The sequence below is a fragment of the Catharus ustulatus genome, chromosome 9, assembly GCF_009819885.2.
Source record: "Catharus ustulatus isolate bCatUst1 chromosome 9, bCatUst1.pri.v2, whole genome shotgun sequence".
In the NCBI taxonomy this organism is placed as follows: domain Eukaryota; kingdom Metazoa; phylum Chordata; class Aves; order Passeriformes; family Turdidae; genus Catharus; species Catharus ustulatus.
This window is the reverse complement of record NC_046229.1, coordinates 9,448,254-9,468,376: the sequence shown is the minus strand read 5'-3', so window position 1 is coordinate 9,468,376 and position 20,123 is coordinate 9,448,254. Positions and strand designations below refer to the sequence as shown.

General features: G+C 52.0%; 1 protein-coding gene across 1 annotated transcript; it reads right to left on the bottom strand.

Annotated features, from left to right (window-relative positions):
* Positions 1-3,707: 3,707 nt before the first annotated feature.
* PDZK1IP1 (PDZK1 interacting protein 1) lies at positions 3,708-10,003 on the bottom strand. Its single transcript, XM_033067927.1, has 4 exons — positions 9,937-10,003; positions 6,258-6,366; positions 4,332-4,430; positions 3,708-3,798 (listed from the first exon to the last, which is right to left on the bottom strand). The coding sequence occupies exons 1-4, from the start codon at positions 10,001-10,003 to the stop codon at positions 3,726-3,728; spliced, it is 348 nt and encodes a 115-aa protein (XP_032923818.1). The 3' UTR covers positions 3,708-3,725.
* Positions 10,004-20,123: the final 10,120 nt, after the last annotated feature.

The window sequence follows — 20,123 nt, the reverse complement described above, 5'->3', positions numbered from 1 at the left end:
TAACGGGGTGCCTTCATGCAGATGGCTTATTATCAGGATGTTCCAGGAGGGGCTTTAAGACAGTTAGTGATGCTGTTTGCCAGTTAAAGATTAGAGACCCCAGAGAATAATTAACAATCCCAAAACCTAGTTTTTCTGCTGGATTCTTCAGCTTTCTCCCCCCTCCCCCATCCTCTTTAATCTATTCACTCTAGCAGGTGTAATAAAGTGATAAGGACAGGCTCCGGGGATGTTTGTTTGGCTACTACGGGTGTATAACCAACAATGGATGGTATTTTACTTCTGGCTTTCAGTGGCTTGAATCAAGACCAAAAACTTTGCAGCCCCCTTGCCCACACACAGCCACCCCTCCATGACATGCTCCTGGCTTCCACCTGGGTGGCTGGGCTCCTTCCCCACCCAAAGGACCACGAGGGAGGGACAGGCTCCCTTTTTCCCTCTGGAGATCCAGATCACACCTCTCGGGTGTCGAGGTGCCCAGTGCTAGGATACAAACCCCGAGTTTGCCTCAGGTGCAGGGATAGAGCTGGTGCTGCTTCCAGAGCAGTTTACCTGAATGCAGCAAGTCTGTAATTAAACTACCTTGGGATAATTTATATCATAAGTGTCCACCTGCCCAAACCCCTCCAGTTACAGCTGGAACAGAAACATCTCAAACCTTCACAGCTAAAGAGCCTCGGCAGAGATCAGGGAAGCATCAGAGTGAAGGTGGCTTTCAACAAGATATCCCATTAATTATCTGGGGTTCCAAGAGATGGATTGCACCCTCCTAGGTCACAAAGAAAAGTTATGATACAACTTGTAACAAAGCAGGGATGAAAAAAACCCCACCCTGAATATCTTCTGCCCCAAAGGACACTGTCCTGTCTGCAGCAGCACTCAACCCTGGACATCTTCAGTCTGCCCAAGGCTTCAGAGGTAATGGCGTTATGGAATGGGGGGTAGGATGGAGCACTCGTGGTGTCCTCACCCCTCACTGGTGGCCGTGGGGAGGTTTGTGAAGGACCTCATCCCCCTGTGCTGCATGGAGAGAGGTGCTGGGGAGGATTTGGCCCTCAGGCAAGGTGGCTCAGGGCCCTTAGAGAGGTCACTGGGGCTGTGGGAGGTGTCCCTCACCTGGGGTCTCAGGTCCAGCCCTGACTATGGAGGACATTCCCCAGCTCATCACACGAGCACTGGCACGCCAGAAGTTGTCTTCCCAATCACGCTCCTCCTGCCAGGGAGGGATGAGACAGCATTGTGCTTTAAAGAGCATCCCGACCCTATCAGCAAGAGATGAGATATCCTAATTATGGCAGTACAGGCGAGGATCTGGGCTGTATCAGCCAGTACAGAAAGGTAAACAAGAAATATAACAATGGACCCTTAACACTCATTAGCTGTGTCAGATAATACCTCACTTTTCTCCCTTTGGGGCTTAAAATCTAATTAAGATTTTCCAACAATAAATTTCATTTATGCTCGCTCCCTTTTGTTCTTTTTAGAATCACACCGAGAAGCATCCGCACAGCTCGCGGGAAGGCAGCTTCAGTCAGCCCCAGCTGGTGCTTCACAGACGAGGGAAACTGAGGCAGGACAGCAGCCTGGACAGTGCAGAGATGAGATGAGGACACAGCACTGGCTCCTGTGGAAGGTGTTTTCCTCAGGGAAGTGAACTCCAAAGGGCACGGGTTGTGATAAGGCCAAGCACGGAAGTTCCAGGGCAAGCCCAGCAGTAAAACCTTGTCCTTGCTCAGACCTACAGCCATGGCATGGATCCGTGGGGAAAGGGACAGGGAGACCCAGAGAGCCCTGAGCACACCTCCACTCCAAAGCCACATCCAGGCACTGTGGGGTGAGCAGCTCGGGATCTGTCACACATTCACTGTGCACACAGGGCAGGGAATAAACTCCTCCTGTTACTCATTATGAGGATGACACTGTTGACTTCTTTTGCAACTGAGAGGTAAAAAATTAATGGATTCCCTTCCTCTTGCCACACCCCCAGCCCAAGTGCTGACATTGCAGGAACAGGCAATGACTAATCCTTAAACCCTGCTGAGTGCAGCAGTACCACTGAACCTTGTTTTTTTCCAAACCCATGTGAGTGGAAATTCAGGGGAGCAGCATCCATCAGGGGCACAGGTGGGGTGGTCCAGGTCACAGCCTGGGGCTGGTTTAGCCTCCAGCCACCCAAGGGAGGGTGGTGGATGGAAACAGCTCTGATGTGATGCTGGGGGTGCAGCCATCCTGCCTCCACATCTGAGGGCTTGACCCCTCTAACCCTTCTGCCTGTTTTCTTCCACTCCCATGCAGTTTCTCAAGGGGAGATGTGATTTCTCAATGCAGAGGCTTTGAGGGCATATTCTAAATAACTCACCTATTCAGGCTCTAGGGAAAATGCTTTCCAAGGTGGGTCTGTTACTGGAAGACACCTGCCTGAATTTTTGTGTCTCCACTTGCTGTGAACATCAGCAGCTTCAGCTGTGGGAAGTGCACAGCAGAGCCCTAGAAAACACCTTGCTTTCCCCAAAAGCAGAGGCTGCCAAAAATGCCCCTCCTATTGATGTTCCACCCTAGTGCTGCTCCAGCTGGGGTGTCCTTGATTGCAGAGTCCCTTAATCCTTTCCTCTCTGGTCAGGAAGAGTAACTTCACACCACTGGAGTAACTCATGTTCCAGGAATGGCCAAAGCATCAGAGGTCTCTCATTTCAATCTACAAATGCCACAGCTTAGGAGCGCTCGTTGTTCCCAGGGTGGCCCTGGCACTGTCCCCACCACAGCAAAAGGCAGACCCTGGTTAATGAACAGCCTGGCAGGAGCAGGCTGCACCGTGGCCAGCTGCCCCAGGAGAGCCAGCACTGCCCACAGCAGCTCCCAGTCCCTTCCTGGCAGCACTGGTGAATGACTGCCACCCACAGCCCCCAGCCCTGGAGACGGCTCCCAGCTGGCTGTAGGGCTGCACAGCGTGTTCAGTGGGATTCAGGGGGCGCTGCCTTTCTCCCATTAGGCAGCACTGGGAAGTGCTGGATTGTTTCAGTACCTCAGTAACCCCACCTGGCAAATGAAGCTGAATGATGCTCTCAGCTCCCTATACGTCGCTTTGAGGCTCTGGGGCAGTCCAAATGCTGAGCATTCTCTGATGTCCTTCATTCTCCCAACTGCCTGAAGGCTGGGAGAGCTGGGAGATGCCAGAAAGTCCTTTGGCTGATTAGCAGAATGACCCTCTTTGCTGTCATAGGCAACAATTCTCTTTATTGCTCACCGGGAAGATATGTACAGAGGGGAAGGGTTGTTCTGACATTAAAATTCATGGTGTAGGTCATAAAAAGGAGGGTGAACTGGGGAGAAAAGAGCAGGTTTTCCATCAGCAGCTCCCTGGAGGGCAGCTGGGAGCATGGGGAGGTCCCAGGCACCCAGCAAGATCCCCTCTGTGTTTTGAACAAGTCAACACCCTCCTGGGACTTGGGACATCAACCTCGCCAACCCGGTGGGGTGACCACCAGGGAGGAGAGGTGGCACCTCCAGACCTCTCCTGGGGACCAGTGCCCACATGGCCTCTGATCCCAGAGGGACAAGAGCATGTCCACGGGTGGGAAAGGGAAAGATCAGGAGGTGGTGGTGCCATGGAGGGGCCAGAGCCCCTCACAGGGGTCTCACAGAGGGTGCCAGAGCAGAGGGTCTCTGTGGAAATGCCCATGGCAATAGCAGGAAATGAATCGAGAGGAAGAGGAGGGTGGGTGCTGCTACATGGCCGTGGTGATCACCTTCTCCTCAGGATCCACAGTGTTCTCATAGGCATGCTGGTTCTCTTTGGACCTGCATCAAGAGGGACAAGCACAATGCTGAGCTCAGTCCAGCCAGACCAGCATCCCCAAAGCCACCACCGGCATCACAACCTTGCTGGTGCCAGCTGTGCACCGAGTGAGGGGGAGATGGGGACCACAGGAGGGGTCACCCTGAAAGGACCAGAGCCATGTGTAGGGTGGGAATTGCTCTAATTCTTAGTGAGGGCTGTTTTGATTGTCACCATCTATGTGGTGACCTGTGGTCACTTTTGGTGGTTTCCTCTGCTGGAAAGCTATGATGTAGCATAAGAAAAATGTGGTGCAGCAGGTTGTGAGGTGGTGGATGGATTGTGGGGCTTAGCTGCAGGGATGGGGAGAAATGAGGGAGAAGGAAATACTCCCTCACTGCCTTGTGCTTAATCCCTGGAAAGGTTAAAAGCCCCAAAAATGGGATGTGTAAGACCCTGAATGGGCAAGACCACAGCTCTGCATGTGTGAGCTGTCCCCAGGGGGACAGAACAGAGCGTGGGAGCCATGGGGAAGAGGTGTGGGCAGGTCCTTCACCTGAAGTCAGCTGCAGCTGATACGTGTCTCACTTCATGGCCATTGGATATGACAGCATCTGGCTTGTCCTCCACACTCACCACGTTCTCAGCACTTTCCCTGGAGGCAAAGAAGAGAGGAGCTGAGGCAGAGCAACAAAGGAACCTTGCGGGAGCAGCCTCTTACTGGTGATGACACTACAGAGACAATAAGGGACCTGGATGTGGCTCTGTCCTTGGACACCCTGCCCAGCCTCCCTCCCAGCAGGACAAGGACAAGGAGGAACACCCTCCCCACAGGTTTGCAGGGCTGTGCCAGGTGCCAGCCCCTGTCTCTGCAGCGGTGACTCCCAGCGCCGTGCTGGCACTCAGCAGGACTCACTGTCAATACATGCAATTGTTTTCTCCTGCTAACTGGTTTTTCCAGTCTATTTCTATGTAATCTGTCGCAAAATAGTCCCCTGTGTATCCTGATGGACACGGAGAGAGCAGTCGAGGCTCTGCTGGTGCCTCAGCCCTGGCACAGGAGGGCTGCCCTTGTGCACATCTATGTGAGCAAAACCGAGCTGCTCTCCCTCAAAAGCAAGTCTGAATCGCTTGCAGAAGGAGCCGCTGGACAGGGATGGGGTGTTCAACCTCAGCCAGACTCCAAGAGCTCGGCTCTGCAGCCTGAGCAGTGCCAGGGAGGTTCAGCTGCAGAGGGTGGGTGCAGGTCCGCCCTGCATGCACGTCCCTGCCTCCTCCAGGATTTGCCCAAGGGCAATTTCAGAGGCTTCTCCAAGGAACAGCCTGGCATAAACAGGCAGTGGCTCGAGCTGATAGCTGCTGTCACAGTGACAGCACAGAGCTGGCAGGGCTCCAGGCTGCCAAGCCTCGCTCCTGCTCTTCTGAAGAAAGGCCAGATTAATTAAAACAAGGCACCATCCCCCCTCAAGCCCTCCTCAGCATCCTCTGCCTCCAGGCTGGGAAAAGGCAGCCAGGCACAGGCAGCAGTGGGAAACACCACCCCTGCCCCTCCACAGGCCGGGAGTTCCTGCAGTTTGAGGACAGAGGTTCCTCTTTGGGAAGCAAAGACTACAGTGGCAAATCAGACCATATAGATATATACACACACATGTTGTATTAATGCATCCCAAAGGGAGCTGTTAAAATGCTTCAGGGGCTACAGCTGAGCTGCTGATCATCAGAGATCATCACACCAGCTCCCCACATCCTCAGCCTGGAGAGGCTGCAGGAATGCACAGGTACAAGAAGACTCCAGCCTAAAGCAACCCCACCAGTGCAGAGGAACTGGGAACAGATGTGGGGTGCTTTTTGGTCTTCAATCCCTCTTGCCTTTGGGCTTGGGGTCAAGATCACATTACTGCAACTTAGTCAGCTGGCCTTGCTCAGCTGAGCAGGAGCAGCAGCCTCTGACTCTGCTTGGCCAGTGTCAGGCAAGGGGTAACCATGCCACAGAGCCTTTTTCAGATGAATAAAGACACCACATTTGCCTGTGCCATGGGCTCCAGGTGGAGAGTGCTGACACTGCCTGGCTACCTCCCTTCTCCAGCTCCTCTCAGTGTGTTCTCACAACTTGGCTCTTGCAGAAAAAGCTGGTTCAGACTTATTATCCCACAGATAAAAGGCACATGGGACCTGCACCCCCAAAAGCCATAGAAAACCCAGCTGAATACGTGCCTGTGTAACACAGCCACCATGCTGTGGCTTTGCCATTCCCAGCCCTGCACTTTCTCATGGCAGCATTTGTATGGTGCAAGCTCTCACCTGGCAATCAGTAACAGGGATCAGAGACCAGGACAGGGAGATGAGGACAGGGAGTCTTTGCTCTCCCAGCCCATCTCCCAGCACAACAAGCACAGTGTTCCCAGCCCTGGCAACAGAGGTTGCTGGAAGTGACCTGTGCCAAGGCAGCTAAGCCCAACCCAGAATAACCTCACACACTTACACTTTATCTTTGCACCAGAACCTGTTGACCACAAAAGCGATGGCCACCAGGACTAGGAACACAACCACTGCAATGACACCTTGTGCCCACGGCTGGAGGTTGCCCCGGGCTGCAGGGAAAGAAGAGAACATGTGTTAGAAATTCAGGCTTTATCCCCTGTGCCTCTCCCATCCTGCTTCAGCAAGGTCCAGATGAGAGCTTGATCCTGCAAATCTGAGCAGAGCATGTTGCTGTCAATTCAGGCTGGGTGATAGCAATGAAATAAAGTACAATTAACATTATTTTAATTGGTGTTTGCATGTGGAGTGTGGTGCCTTACAGCTTTGGGGCTCCCTATTCACTGACATGCATACAGAAACACAGAAACATGCACCTTGGGGGGTCCTTGGTGGCTCTGTGATGGAGGAGAAAGGCTGGGGGACATGGAGGAAGGGAGTGAAGAAGGTTTGCCAAAGGAAGAAAGGCAGAGGGGTTTCTGCAAACTCCTTATTTTCTATCTCCAGATGCCACAGACTTCATTCCCAGGATATTTCCTAAATACTAACTGGTAAAATAAGGACTCCATAGCAGGGTGAGTGTAAAATTTGGCTGTCATTCTCATAGCAAAAAGTTGTCATTGTGGATTCTGGTAAAACGTACCATTCAACAAGTTTCCAGAGCAGCAAATAATTTATGACAGAAATTGAAGGCTGATGCATTCAGAGGAAGAACCTCAGCACAAAGTCCAGGCAGGGCTGGCATGGGACCCAAGCAGCATTGGGGTGAAGGGTGGGGGTCTGGGAGTTGACTGGGACATTCCCATTTTCCCCAGGGATGGAACAGACTGACAAGTTGATTTTTCTCTATCCATACCTAAGCAGAAATCTAGCCATGGGTGGGAAGACTGTGTGAGACATTCCTGGATGTGGGCAGGGTGCAAGGGCAGGTGGTGAGAAGAGGAAACTTTGTCCCAGCCCTGGCTGGGATGGCTGCTGGAGCATGCAGACATAATCAATATCCTTAAGTGCTGTCACATCAGCACTAAGGGACACCTTGTCCATACAGCCACATCCCTTTGAGATATAATTACTGTTTACTCAGACCCTGCTTTTCCTCATCTGCTGATCAAAACCTCTCATCTGCTGATCCAAACACTGATCCTTGCACAGAACATGGTCCCTGTGCACAGGCAGGTGGAGCAGATGGAGGGTGACACCTGCCAGCCCCAGCATCAGCCCCAGCACACTCAGCCCCAGCCAGGGGCACCTGCAAGGCTGAGCTGCTCCAGGATGAGCAGGGGATACTTCAGCCTCCCTCAGGAACTTTACACCAAACACTTCCTTTGTCTCACAGGAGAAGACAAGCCTCTGGTATAAACAAAAAATAGTCTTTACTAGCAGTAGTAAGACAAGGCTGCGTGCTCCACACGTGCCAACTCCTAACCCACAGCCAGCTTCACACTGGCTCTGCAGCTAGCAGCTCTCCTCTCCTCTGGTTTTGGGGAGGGGGAATGTCCTTTAGTAACACCCCTAACTCCTTACTGCAAGAGACTTTTATTTTAAAAATAATAAATAAAACAACAGCAAAACCTCAAACCCCAAAACACAGCTCTTTTTCCCTCTGGGAAGTGAAATCAGCACTCACCAGCAGTGCCAGTCTGGAGAGCAGTGGCACTCCCGGGCAAGGGGCTGTGAGAACAGCCCTGGGCAGCATCTCTCACCCCCTCTCCCCACAGAGACATTTGTCGTGTTTCTGCAAGGTCCCAGGGCAGAAACTCAAGCAGGAGGAATTCAGATGGAAATTCCCTCTCGTATCAGCATGTTTCTACTGAAACACCATTGTATCAGCAGAGTGGCCAGGGGTGGTGACAGTGGGGAAGAGCAGGGGCTGCTCCCCTGCTGCCCCACCTGCCCTGCTGCCCACCCCTGTGAGTGCAGCCCAAACACACCTGAATTTTGACTCATCCTCCCTCACTCTGCCCTTGGCTGCTGGCCATATTTATTTATTATTTGTAGTTTATTCTTCCTGCCAGACCCATGCTTCCAGCCCAAGCCTGGTGGGTGGTGGTCAGGTCCAGCCCTTGGTGAGGTTTCTGCTGGGGTTAAGGGAGCTCAAGGTCAACCAGGAAATGAAGACAGCAATGACTTCAACTGCCAAATTTGCATTTTGTGATCTTCCAGCAAAGGAAGATAAGAAGTGATAGCAAACTTCTTGGAGCAACCATGTTCAAGAGGTACTGGATGTTTTTGAAGTGAAATCACTCCTGTGGCTGTTTCCACCAGATTTCAGAGCACCCAAAGCCAAAAGGGAAAACACCAAACCAAAATCAAGGGGTTCTGGCTTTGAGAGACCACGTAGGGCCTGGCTGTGAGGGGAGATAAGGGTGGTAAGGGAATGGCAAATGCCTCTGCACTGGGCTGAAATACCCACGTAAGAAAGGAGGAATGGGGGGCAGGCAGAAGCAAGAGCTTGATAAATCTATTCAGGGAGTAAATGTTTGGGTCCCAGCCCTCGGGGGCACGAGCACACCTTGCTGCCCTGCCAGGAGGGATGGCTGAAAGGATGAGTGTCACCTGTGGGAACAGGAATGTGTTCCTGGAAAAGGGGATGTCCCTCCCGGGCCAGCCTGTCCCTCAGGCTCTGCCACCTCCTCCCCGTGTTGCCACATGGCAAAGATGGGGTTTTCCCCCACAGAGATCTCCAAAGCCAAAATAAGCAGTGTGGGATCTGCAGCCCTGGCAGCTGTGTCTCCACAATCTGCAGCTACAGACCAGACCAAGGCAGGTGCTGGTGCCAAAAACAGCCTGTGCACTTGTTGCAATTCCATTTCCATACTCAACAGCTAATTTGAAGACACAGATTTTTAATACATCTTCTTGGAGTGTTAGGAAAGCTTTGGCTGGCCTGTCTTTTCCACTCTCTAAGGAAGCTGTATCACGCTGTGGATCCTCATTAAAGGATTTCTATTTTTTTTTTACTCTTTCCAAGCAAAAGCAAAACTTTCAACCCTGCTGACAATGGACACCCCAGACTGTTAAATCCTCAGCAAGTTGGTAAACAAACACAGGAAGAGCGGTCAGGGCTGGGGCATCAGGAGGAGAAAGGGGGAGGGAATTTTCCAGGACTTTGGCAGCACCAGATGAGTTTTAATTACTCCTCATTATTTCTAGCACTAGAGAAGCCCTTCAGTGAGTTTCCTAAAAATAATACCCTAGCACAGGAAGTTTCTCTGTTAAGTTTTTGGGAGGAGAAGAGGAGGTCAATTTGCTGAGGAAAATATTTGTTCCCTCTCCTCAGCAATGATCAAAATTACAGATTAACAGGAGGATCTGAGAGCTCAGGGATCAACCCAGAACAACACTTGCTCAAAAAGCCTTAAGAAAACAGATTGCTCATCTCAGTGCACAGTCCTGCCAGGGGTAAATCAGAGCAGTTTATCTCTGTGTGAGCAGCTCAGATAAACCTCAGGTGGCAGTTCTAGCCTTCAGCACAACAGTTAGAAAGTCTCTGTGTCCCAGCAAAACCCCTCAGCCCAGCGGGCACCCATCCGTCCGAGCTAAAGCCCGGCTTGTCTCTCAAAGCTCAGGCAGCACTGGGATGTATTTTCCCTTCCAGGAGCCTCTCCCAGCGCTGTCCCCCAGCAGCTCCCACCCGCCCGGGGCTGGGCTCACCTGCCCTGTCCCCGGGATGCCGCACTCACCTTGCTGGCACAGGGCAGGCTGCAGCTGCAGCAGCAGCGCCAGGAGGAGCAGGCAGCGGCCGGGCATGGCGAGCGGGGCAGGAGGAGCCGGAGCTGCGCTCGGGCACGGCGCCCTGCGCAGGAATGAGCGCCGGGTCAATTATCAAACACCTTAACCAGGGAGGCGATGCTCTCACCTGCGCATGCAGATCCTGCCGAGGGAAGGAGGTGCCTCCTCCTCCTCGGCTTTGCCGGGAATTTGGGGCACGGTGACTCGAACCTGACTCCCCCGAGGTGGGGCGTGGAAGGGAGCTGGGCACAAAATGTTTGCATCGGCCCAGGAGGAACAAACAACACCCAGGTGGGTAAAACTCGTCCCCAGTGAAGTGTGGTGCTTGATATCCCCCAAATTCCCTCCCACAGGGGGAGTCCAGCAATGCCCCAGCTCTGACACTGCTTCCCACCCTGTGGGACCCCCACTCACCTCCTTGCTCTTCCTTGCTTTTTCTTTTCAACAAGTGTCACTTACAACCCAGCAAAACACATTTGTGACCTTAAAACACCCAGACTCCGTGCTGGGCTCTGCCTCTCACCTCCCACACCTTGTTTAGTGGTGACACTATTAAGCAGAGCAAACCCAACCTTCATTTTATTGAGTTATCAGGGCTGTCCCCGAAATTTCTTCAATACCAGAGGAGATAGAAACAGCCAAAGAGCTGCAGCAGGCCTCGAGGCTTGCCCTTCACAAAAGCTGCACAGAATCTGCAGGACAGAGAATGCTGCAGGTCCTGAGTTAAGCAGTTTTCCAGCCCAGGTTTTGATGACTAGCAAACCCACCCCACAGGAAGAATAAAAGATATTTGGCTTCACAGCTGAGAAACTTCAGTTGCTTCTGAAGGAAATTATAAAACTGTGAGCCAGGGGTTCCATTGTCACTTTTCTTGTGATGTGTCACAGCATCTTTGTAACCCCTCAGCAGCACCTGAGCCCCTGGCCTCTGGGGGTGGTGATTTCCCCTCCAGGGACCTTGGAGAAGCAAATAGCACTTTATCCCCATGGGACCCATGGTCAGGAATGTGCAGCACCCTCAGGAATGCACCCCCACCAGAGGGGGACTGCCTCCTTCATCTCAACTCTTTATCCTGCATTTACAGTAATATCGTTTATCCTGGAGACAAACCTGATCTGACTTGGAGCTGTACAAGATCAAAGGCCAGCTCCCAACTCTTTCCCAAACTCCTTTCCATGGCCAGAATCCCCTCTGCAATGTGGGATAACCCCATTTCCAACCCTGCTAATTTCTGCCTGCGAGATCTGCGAGGCAGGGACTTTCCTACTGTACCCAGCAAGGAAGTGTCACAACAGGGGCCCATAATTAGGCCCTGTAAAACAATCTAATCATAATTCAGAGGAAAAGGAATGGCAAGAGTGAACTTTGTGCTCCCCAAGACCTTCTTCCACATTATCTGGAAATGCGTGCAGAGCTGGCCGTGTGTGCTGCCTGCCTGGTGCTTCTCTCTTTGCAAAAGCCCAGCCTAAGCAGCCTGGCTGTGTGGAGCAGAAGGCTTTATCAGCAGATCAGAACTCCTAGAGGAGCCTGTCCTGCTGCTGCCCCGGGGAAATTCAAGGTCTGAGACATTCTGCTATTGCTGTCCACTCCCCTGTCACGCCTGGGCTGGCTCCTGAGCTTCCTTCTCACGTACTCTGGGCTGTGTTATCACCCAGGGCTCTGCCCAGCACAGCTCCAGGGACTTTGGGCTGATGTCCCTAAGACAGGGAGGTCTCAGGGATCCACCCCCATGCTGGGGTGTGCTGGGGTGATAGGACATGACAGACCTGGCCCTGGCATGAGGAGCAGCTCCATCCCGAGGAGCTAATAACCCTTTACCAATTGCACGTTCCCACACTTACATGAAATTTAAGACAATTCAACGATTTAGTCGTTTTTGGCTCACTGATGAGACCAGGGAATCACTCAGTGCTTATCTCAAAGCTCCCCTGTGCTCCAGTGCACGTTTATCCCCCACAGCTGTTGGAAGGCACAGCTTTTGTGACAAAGTCCCGTGGCACCTCCTTGGCTGCATGTCCCTGGGTCTGGCCTGGGGGGTGAGGAGCTGCAAGCCACTGTAGCAGCCTCACTGCAGGGACAAAGTCTGAAATTTCAACAAATTATTTGCCAACCAGGTTTTCCTTTTGTCATTTTGGCCGTGGCTTGGGACCTGCAATAACAAACTGTGTTTTATATATAAACAATTTTTTAAATATTCATATTTATATTCATATTTATAAAATTTATATATTTTTATACAAACTATAGATGCTTTTTTAGATATAAACAAACAATAATAAGTGTGTGTTTCTGCTGCAGGGTGCTGGGAATCTTGCTGTCTCTCTCATTTAAGCCTCCAGCATCACCCAGACAAAGCCTTACTGGTCCAGAGCTGAGGGAAACCAAGGCACAGAAGGACAAATCACCCTGGCAGCTTTTAGTCAAAGACAAGTGGGGCCAGAGCCAGCTCAATGCTCTTGCAAGGACTCATGTAGGAGTTGTCTGTATAATAGATTTTACACAAAGTAGGGATTGGAATGTCAGGCTTCACACTCATATGCTCCAAAAATTAATGATTATTTCCCCTAAAATATACATAACTTTTAGGAAAAAACAGTATTTGCTCAAAGCAACATTCCTGGATGATACCTTTCAAAGCACAGATGCCAGTTCCTCTTTGAAAAACATTGTGGGGCTCTGTGTTTTAATGGAAATTCTTTCCTTTCTTCTTCACCTCCTTCACTTCCTTCCTTCCTCTCTCCTTCCTTCCCTCTTTCATCCTCTCCATTTCCTCCCTGTCTCCCAGACAGAGCCATAAAAATAAAAAAAATACTATATGAGAGCAAACCTGAGCATTGCCTGAAGAAAAGATTGTATTTTTTGTAGAAAAGTAATTATAAATTTATTACATTTCAATGGCTGCTAAGAAACATAAAAAACATCACACCAAAAAAACCCACACACACAAAGAAGAAAAAACAAAAATCAAATTTATAATTTCTTGTTTCTTTTGACATCTACCATCTAAACCAAATATTTTTTTCTTGTGCCAGTGTTCTCTCATTTCTTGACACTTGTCTTTCAGATCCTGCCTGCTCTGGCTGCTGCCAGGAGAGAACCAGGAGCTACAACCACTGTGAAAAGGGCATTTTCTTGGCTCAGTGTGCCAAGCTGGGTAAAAGGCAGCAGAAAAAGCTCCTGCTCTGGGTTTTCACCTATCACAGCTCTGTACTCTACTTCTCTTTAAAAATGCCTTTAAACTGCCATAAATTTTCTTATTTGTGTGCTGTTGAAAACCCCAGTGTTGATGTTTTGGCAAAAGGCATCCACAGCCTTCATTTGCCCTTAAGGTCTGCTCAGCAGCACCACTGCTGTATTTCTGCATTGGCCCAGGAGTATTTCCTGGGACATTCTGGGTGATATTTTTTGCACAAGTTGATTTTGGGATGGATCTCTGGGCAGCACTCACACCTTCCACTCCCTGATGCTGCTGCTCCTACATCCAAGGGCAGCTCCGGGGTCTCTCCTGTGTCCCCTCTGTGCTCCCTGCTCCTCTGTCCCAGGGCTCTGCCAGCACATTCACATCAGCCTCAGGCTCCACAGCCTTGGAAAATTCGGCTGAGAAAACACCTGCATGATCTGTCCTGCCTTGCCCCGGGCTGGGAGGAATCAAACTAAAAACCCCTGAAACAAGAAGAAACCCCACCTGCCTCTTCTTTGCCTTATTGTTGGGAGATGAGCCTGCATCTGTGATTCCCCCTGGCTCTTCCATCTGCTCAGAGGGAATCCTGCACCCCCAATCACCCCTGAGCGTGGGGGGAAAGCTCTGCTGCCTTACTGGAGTGGCAGATAGGAAGGTTCCCAATGTGTGATGCTCAGAAAGGGAGAAAGGAGCTGACTTTGCTCTGGATATTCCCTCCCGCCCAGAGATATGGAATGGAATGAATAATTTGCTATCCGATCATCTCTAATCTTCATCCCATAAAATCAGCAGCAAGCTGGGAGGGTTTTTGAAGCCTCCAGCTGCATTTGCTGATAAGACATGAGGCAGGAAAGATTGGAAGCCCATAAAAATGATAATCTCAGGCTTCAGTGTAACTTGGTGGAAGGGTTTTCTCCTGTCCTTTCATTAGGGATGGATTTCATGATCTTCCTTAAATAACAACAAGCCTCCTCACGAGGAATCTCCCACCCGAAAACTGATTGCATCGTCATTAGGAAATAGGAGACCAAGAAGCCACGAAAAAATAGATGGAGCACAGCTGAGCTCAAGGCTAAGGCCAAGGGGTGGGAGGAAAAGAGGGAATTGGAAGCAATTTCTGAGCACAGAGAGAATCTTCAGGCATTGGGGCTCTGCCTGGGAGAGTCAGGCACTGGCACCACGTTAAGCCTGACCACGAACCTGGATGGGGAGCAAAGCTTTCTCCTCATCTCTCACCTCCTTGGCATGAAGAGAAATATCACATCCATTTCAGTGTGATTTTGATACAGCAGCCTCTACACCATCCCCAAATTCAGTGAATTTGGAGGGAAGAAGGGAAAGCAAAAAATCCAGCTCACCAACCATTTACATGTGAATCTCAACTATGATGGAAAAAAGGAGGAGAAGGGAAAGGTGGCTGGTTTGGTGAGGGTGGAAAGTTTCAAGAAATAATTACCTCAGATGCCAGAAAACTGGGAAAAAATATAGGAGAAACATGAGAAAATTAAAAGTGTAAACTATAATCAGATGTTAAATTGCTTTTCTTCAGCTAATTGAAATAATGTTTTCTCTGCTACCCACCACTCTACCCCTTTCAGATGCTAATCCCTATCAAACATGGACTTACAATTACAAATTCATAGGCATTTTTCCCAGGAGCAGAAATTGCTTTGCCCTGTAACCTCTAAGATGAGGTCTTAATAGGAATTCACGAGCAGTCTCTGGTAAAGCTCCATTAGCCGGAGAGAATAGACAAGGGCAAGTCGCAGTGCTCCCTAACCACTCTAGGGAAAAATTAATTTAAATTACTTTGTAAAGTAACAAGGCCAGATAATGTGTTTCCTTCTTGGATTATTGTTTTCCAACACCCTAATATGTGGGTAGATTAGGTTACTTTGTGTGTCTGGATGGTGGTCCGTGCTAAATTGTAATTTATGGAGTGCAGAAGCCTTTGGAAGCACTGACCCCTCGGGCTGGGGCTGGATGGAGCTGGGGCTGGATGGAGCTGGGGCAAGGAGCTGGCTGGATCTCACCAGGTGCTTGGGGGCTCTTGGGGGGCAGGGGAAGCTTCCTCCAGCACAACTGGAAGAGAATCCCAGCTATTAAAGGTGGCACTCCTTTAAAACTGATCCAAGAGTTCTGCTGCTTTGGGGCAGCTTCAGATTTGTTTCCTGGTGGTGATATCCTAAGCAATGCTCAGTTCTGTGCTTCCAAGGGCTGGACCAGCATGGAAAACCTCTTCCAGAAGTCCCTCAGCAAAGCTGCTGCATGGGACTGATTCCTAGCCAGCTAAAACCTAAAATGCACTAAAACATGCTGAAAATCAAGCCTGCAGCCCCAGGAGGGGGAGGCTGTGATGTCACACACCCCCTCCAGCCCTTGCCAAGCCTTCCCAGAAAGGGCTATAATTCTCTTGCCCTGGCACCAGGCTGGGCTCTCTCCATGCTGCTGTGGGTTTATGGAGCTTTGCAGAGAGCCAAGCGAGGGGCCAGGGGAAGATGTGGTGATAAAGCCTTGGCAGAGGGGCTGTGACTCCTCTCAGCACCCTGGGCTCACAGCCGGGCTCAGGAGGCACTGCCAGCTCCAGGCATTATTCACCTGAGGCTTGTCACACAGAATGGGCCAGTCTGGCTGAACCCTCCCAGGATTCGAGCATCATTCAGGGGAAGACAAAGAGTTCAAAGGCAACAAACAGTACAGATCATCTCAGCTGATTAAATGGGTTCCCAGCTGATGTGGGAGTCCTAGGAGACCAGCCTGAAGCTGGGAAGATTTATGGACAGCTACCTGAATTGGGGAGGGAATGTATTGATTTTATTCCTGGCATCTGAAGGGGATCGCTGCTGTTTTTCAGAGCAAAGAGGGCTGGTGAGAGATGCACCAAGACAGAGGGATGGATGGGTAGGTAAGGGAATCAGGAACAGAAATCCAACCCATCTAACAATTTTCTTGTCCCCACTTACCTGGAGGAAGTTAAAAACCCCATGGCACTACTTTCTGCCATTCTCCCATCCAAAACTGCAACACCTCAAAACGAGACTGTAAGCCCCAATCATGCAGGTTTATATCATCTCAGCTTCTGCAGTCACTTGAATTTTTTCCTCCTCATCAGCAACCCATTGCTGTCCAAACTGTGACAAATTCTAGACCACCTTTTCTGGTGACAACCCTGAGTTTTGACAGCTCCAAGCACAATTAAGTGTGCTCTTGAGTCTTCTCAGTTTTGCTGTCTCACAACAGGCAGGACCAAGCATCCTGGAAGGTAGAGGAGCATGAGGAAAGGCTATGACCATGAGCAGGATCACCCTGCACGACTGTCTAGGGCCCCAAGGGGTCGAGAAGAGCCAGCACTCAGTAGGGTACCCTGCTCAGCCCCATCTGAGGAAGGTGATTTCCTTCCTCCAGCCCCACAGCCTCACTGGGAGAAAGAAAAAGGGCCCTGGGCAGAGTGAGGAGCACCCCCAATACAGGAGACCAGCCCAAGCATCCTTGAACTCTGGGGTGCAATCACCCAGAACCCTGCAGCAGCACCAGCCCTATCTCTTTCCATGGCCAGCAGCAGAGGCAGCAGGATTTGAGGTCCTTTTCCTTCTCAGAACCAGGGCTCTTGCCTGGGATATGAAGGGGAAAAAATAACAGGACCATCGGCAGTAAGTGAAACGAATCTAATAACCTCCACTTCTTCTCAACGAGCTCCAGTTGTTGCTTTACAAGTGTACTCCAACCCTGGCAAGTGCCAAACAAAAGCTGCCCTCTCCCTCTCCCAGCCTGTTAAACAGCCTTTTTATTTCAGCGAGCTGCATCTGCTGGTGGCAGCCGTGATTACCATAACACAGGGCTAGGATTTGGCCGGGATGCTTCCCCCTCGACTCTACAACAGGCGGGAGCCTTGGGCTGGTAGAAAAATAAAATGAAAAATAAAGGGCAGGGGAAAAAAGATTGAATGCATGAAGTCACTTTTCTGGCTGCCGCCCAAGCAAACAGATGCAGGTAATGGAGGAGAGGGGGAAAATCGTGTCCTCATCTCCTCAGAGCAGTGACTTGTGTCGCTGGGGAAGGGAGTGGGAGGGACGTGGAAAGGCCAGAGGGATTTCATGTGAGTCCAAGACCTGAAAAAGGCATTTCTCAGGGTATATTGAGGAGAGCTTTTTGGGAACCTTTACAAATTCCTGAAGTTGCGGAGGCTGCCAAGTGCCCAGGATCCTGCTGCAGACACACTGAGTACTGTGAGATGGGGACAGGGATCCAGGGCTCCTGCAGGAGGGACAGGACTGATAAGAAAGGGCTGAACCATTCCAAACTGTGCCATGAACCATGCCAAACAGGGTCCTCTTGGGTCCAGCCCTGAACAGGTTTTGAGGACAAAAGGTGAAGACCCTTGAGAGACGGCTTTGCCTGGGACTGAGGAGGAGAGGCTGTTTCCAGGACTGGAAGGACATTAATTAGAACTCAATTAATAGCAGGGATCGGCACAGACACCAGTGCTCCCACTGGGAAGTGTGACTCTTCACAGGGTCACCTCACCTCTGCTGAAATCCCAGGGGACTCGGCTGCACAGAACCCACCGGCCCCACATTCCAGGGAGTGGGAACCTGCAGACAGCTCTGAGACCTCCAGGGCCCGGCTGAGCTGGGGGAGCAGCTGCTGTCCCGAGCTGGCTCTCTACCTTTCTACCCCAGAATACTAAATTCTTCAGGAAAATAGCCGTAGTGTTCAAATATAGTGGGTTTAACAATTGTTGGGCTGCGGTAACTCCAGGAGGATCTGTAGAGGGTGGAAGAGGAGAAAAGGAGAGGGGGGAATAGAGAAGGGGAGGAGGAGAGAAGGGGAGAAGGAAAACGAAATAGGAAGGGGGGAAAGGACAGTCTTTAGCACACTTTTTTTTTTTAAACGCCGAGAAAACATTAAACCCGTCATTAACGAGCCCCGTCATTAACGAGCCCCGGGGCGCGCGCGGCTCCCGCGGGGCCGCTCGGGGCGGGGAGCGGCGCCCTCTGGCGGCAGCGGCGGGGACGGCGGGGCTCGGCTCGGGACCGCTCCGGTTCGGGACCGCTCCGGTTTGGGACCGCTCCGGTTCGGGACCGCTCCGGTTCGGGACCCCTTCGGTTCGGGACCGCTCCGGTTCCGGCCCGCGGGCAGGAAGCGCCGGTGCTGCGGTGGGTTTGATGTGCTCTCTATGTGCGAGCGGCGCTTCCCCCGGCGCTGTTCAAAGGAGGCGGCGCGGGGAGCGCAGCGCCCGCCCGGGCTCGGTGCGGGGTTCGGTGCGGGGTTCGGTGCGGGGTTCGGTGCGGGGTTCGGGTGGGACCCGCGTGGGACGGCCCCGCTGTGGGTTCCCCCCCCGGGACACGGCACTGGGAAAGTGCGAGCTGCGGCTGGAGAGCGGAGCCGCGGGCCGGGCGGGGGCGGTGGCATTGCCAGCGAGGGCACGGTCCCCGCTGGAGGGACAGACGCGCTCCCCTCGCTCCGCCCCGCTGCCCGTCCCTTGGGTGTGTGGATGCCTTATCCCCATCCCGCGGCACTGCACGCGGCGATAGCGGGGAGCAGCGAGGAGCAGGATGCGGCCAGCTGGAGGGTGGTCCCAGGGATGGGCAGAGAGCCGAGATAGGAGCAACGGGTGCCACCGCTCAGCTCAGCCCTCCTGCTGGAAAGGAAAAACATCCAGCACCTGCTCTGGGCGGTTTGGTGCCACCTGACCCAGAAAGGGAAAAATAGCTCAGGGTTTGCAAGGATGAGGTGGGGAGCAGCTTCTGAGTTATTTCTGATGATGGCAGCCAAAAGCAAAACCACCCTGGAGTTTTGTCTGGGGGGACAGCAAGCAGGGCAGCATGCAAGGGGGGACACGCATGAGCATGTCATGGGCTTGGGTGGCTTGAGGACACATGCAGGACTGCATGTCCACATCCATCCAAGCGTGTGTTTAGGGCTGTCTGTGCATCCATGGATGTGCCAACAGGAATGGGACGTGCAAAAAGGAGTGTTTGTGTTTGTGCACCGTTACAGTGCTGTGCACTTGCGTGCAGGTCAGTGCACACTCGCCTGTCCTGTGCACGGGCAGGTGTTTGTGGAGTGAGTGTTTGTGACTCCTTGTCACACAGGTGTCACGCTGTGCCCATGTGTCACTGCTAGCCCACCTCAGTCCCACACTGGAGCCTCATCCAGGCTTGTTCCTCGCCTGCTCCTCAGCCCAGCCTGCACAGGGCACCAGTTCACCAGCTGCATCCCTGTCAAGCACAGAGCCTTCCCCACCCGGAGCAGGCGCTTCCCACCCACAGCATCCACAAGACACACTACTAACTCCACCCAGGACACCCTGCCAGTCTCCAGCTCCCGTTTCAATGCCATTCCTGGGGATGGAGCAGGCTGGATGCTCGCAGTAGAGGTGCTGCGATGCTGGATGGTGCTGATGTGTTTTGTTTCAGCGACAGCAGCTGTGAAGGGATATTTCAGAGCAAGCAAAGTTCTCTGGAGCTGGGACAGCTGCTGTGAAGCATCCCCTTGCTCCCAATCCCCCCCGGCTGGACCTTTCAGACATGCAGGATGACTTTACCTCTGGCTTCTGTAGGCTCTGGGCAAGCCCTGGGCAGCAGGGTCCTGCCCCAGGGGCTGTGCTGCAGGTGGTGACAGCGGTGGAAGCAGAACATCTGCAGGACTGGACACCTTCCCGTCCCTTCCCTGGGCCTGGGCCATCTTCCCAGCTGCACATCTGGAGTGGGACTCTGTTCCCTGACACAAGCACAGGGTGAACAGGGTGTGCAGGCAGCCACACTTCCCCAACCCTCTAAGATGTGATGCTTGGCATTTTTGGAGCCATTCATTCCCAACAAGCCCAGCTCCAATCCTACATCAGGAAGGATCACAGCTTGACAGCCTCTCACACGAAGACCTGCCACCTCCAACCTGCTTATTTCAGGTGATACAAGCCAGGATGCTCTGCCATGCCTTGTGCATGTCCCCAAA

Bases quoted from the DNA above. Each gene is read 5' to 3' on its own strand.
- PDZK1IP1 (XM_033067927.1), bottom strand. From the start codon at position 10,003: ATGCCCGGCCGCTGCCTGCTCCTCCTGGCGCTGCTGCTGCAGCTGCAG. The intron at 4,431-6,257 runs GTAAGTGTGTGA...CTTTGCCTCCAG, and splicing joins TTCTGGTGCAAAGATAAAGT to GGAAAGTGCTGAGAACGTGG. The intron at 3,799-4,331 runs GTGAAGGACCTG...CTCTTGATGCAG, and splicing joins TCAGCTGCAGCTGACTTCAG to GTCCAAAGAGAACCAGCATG.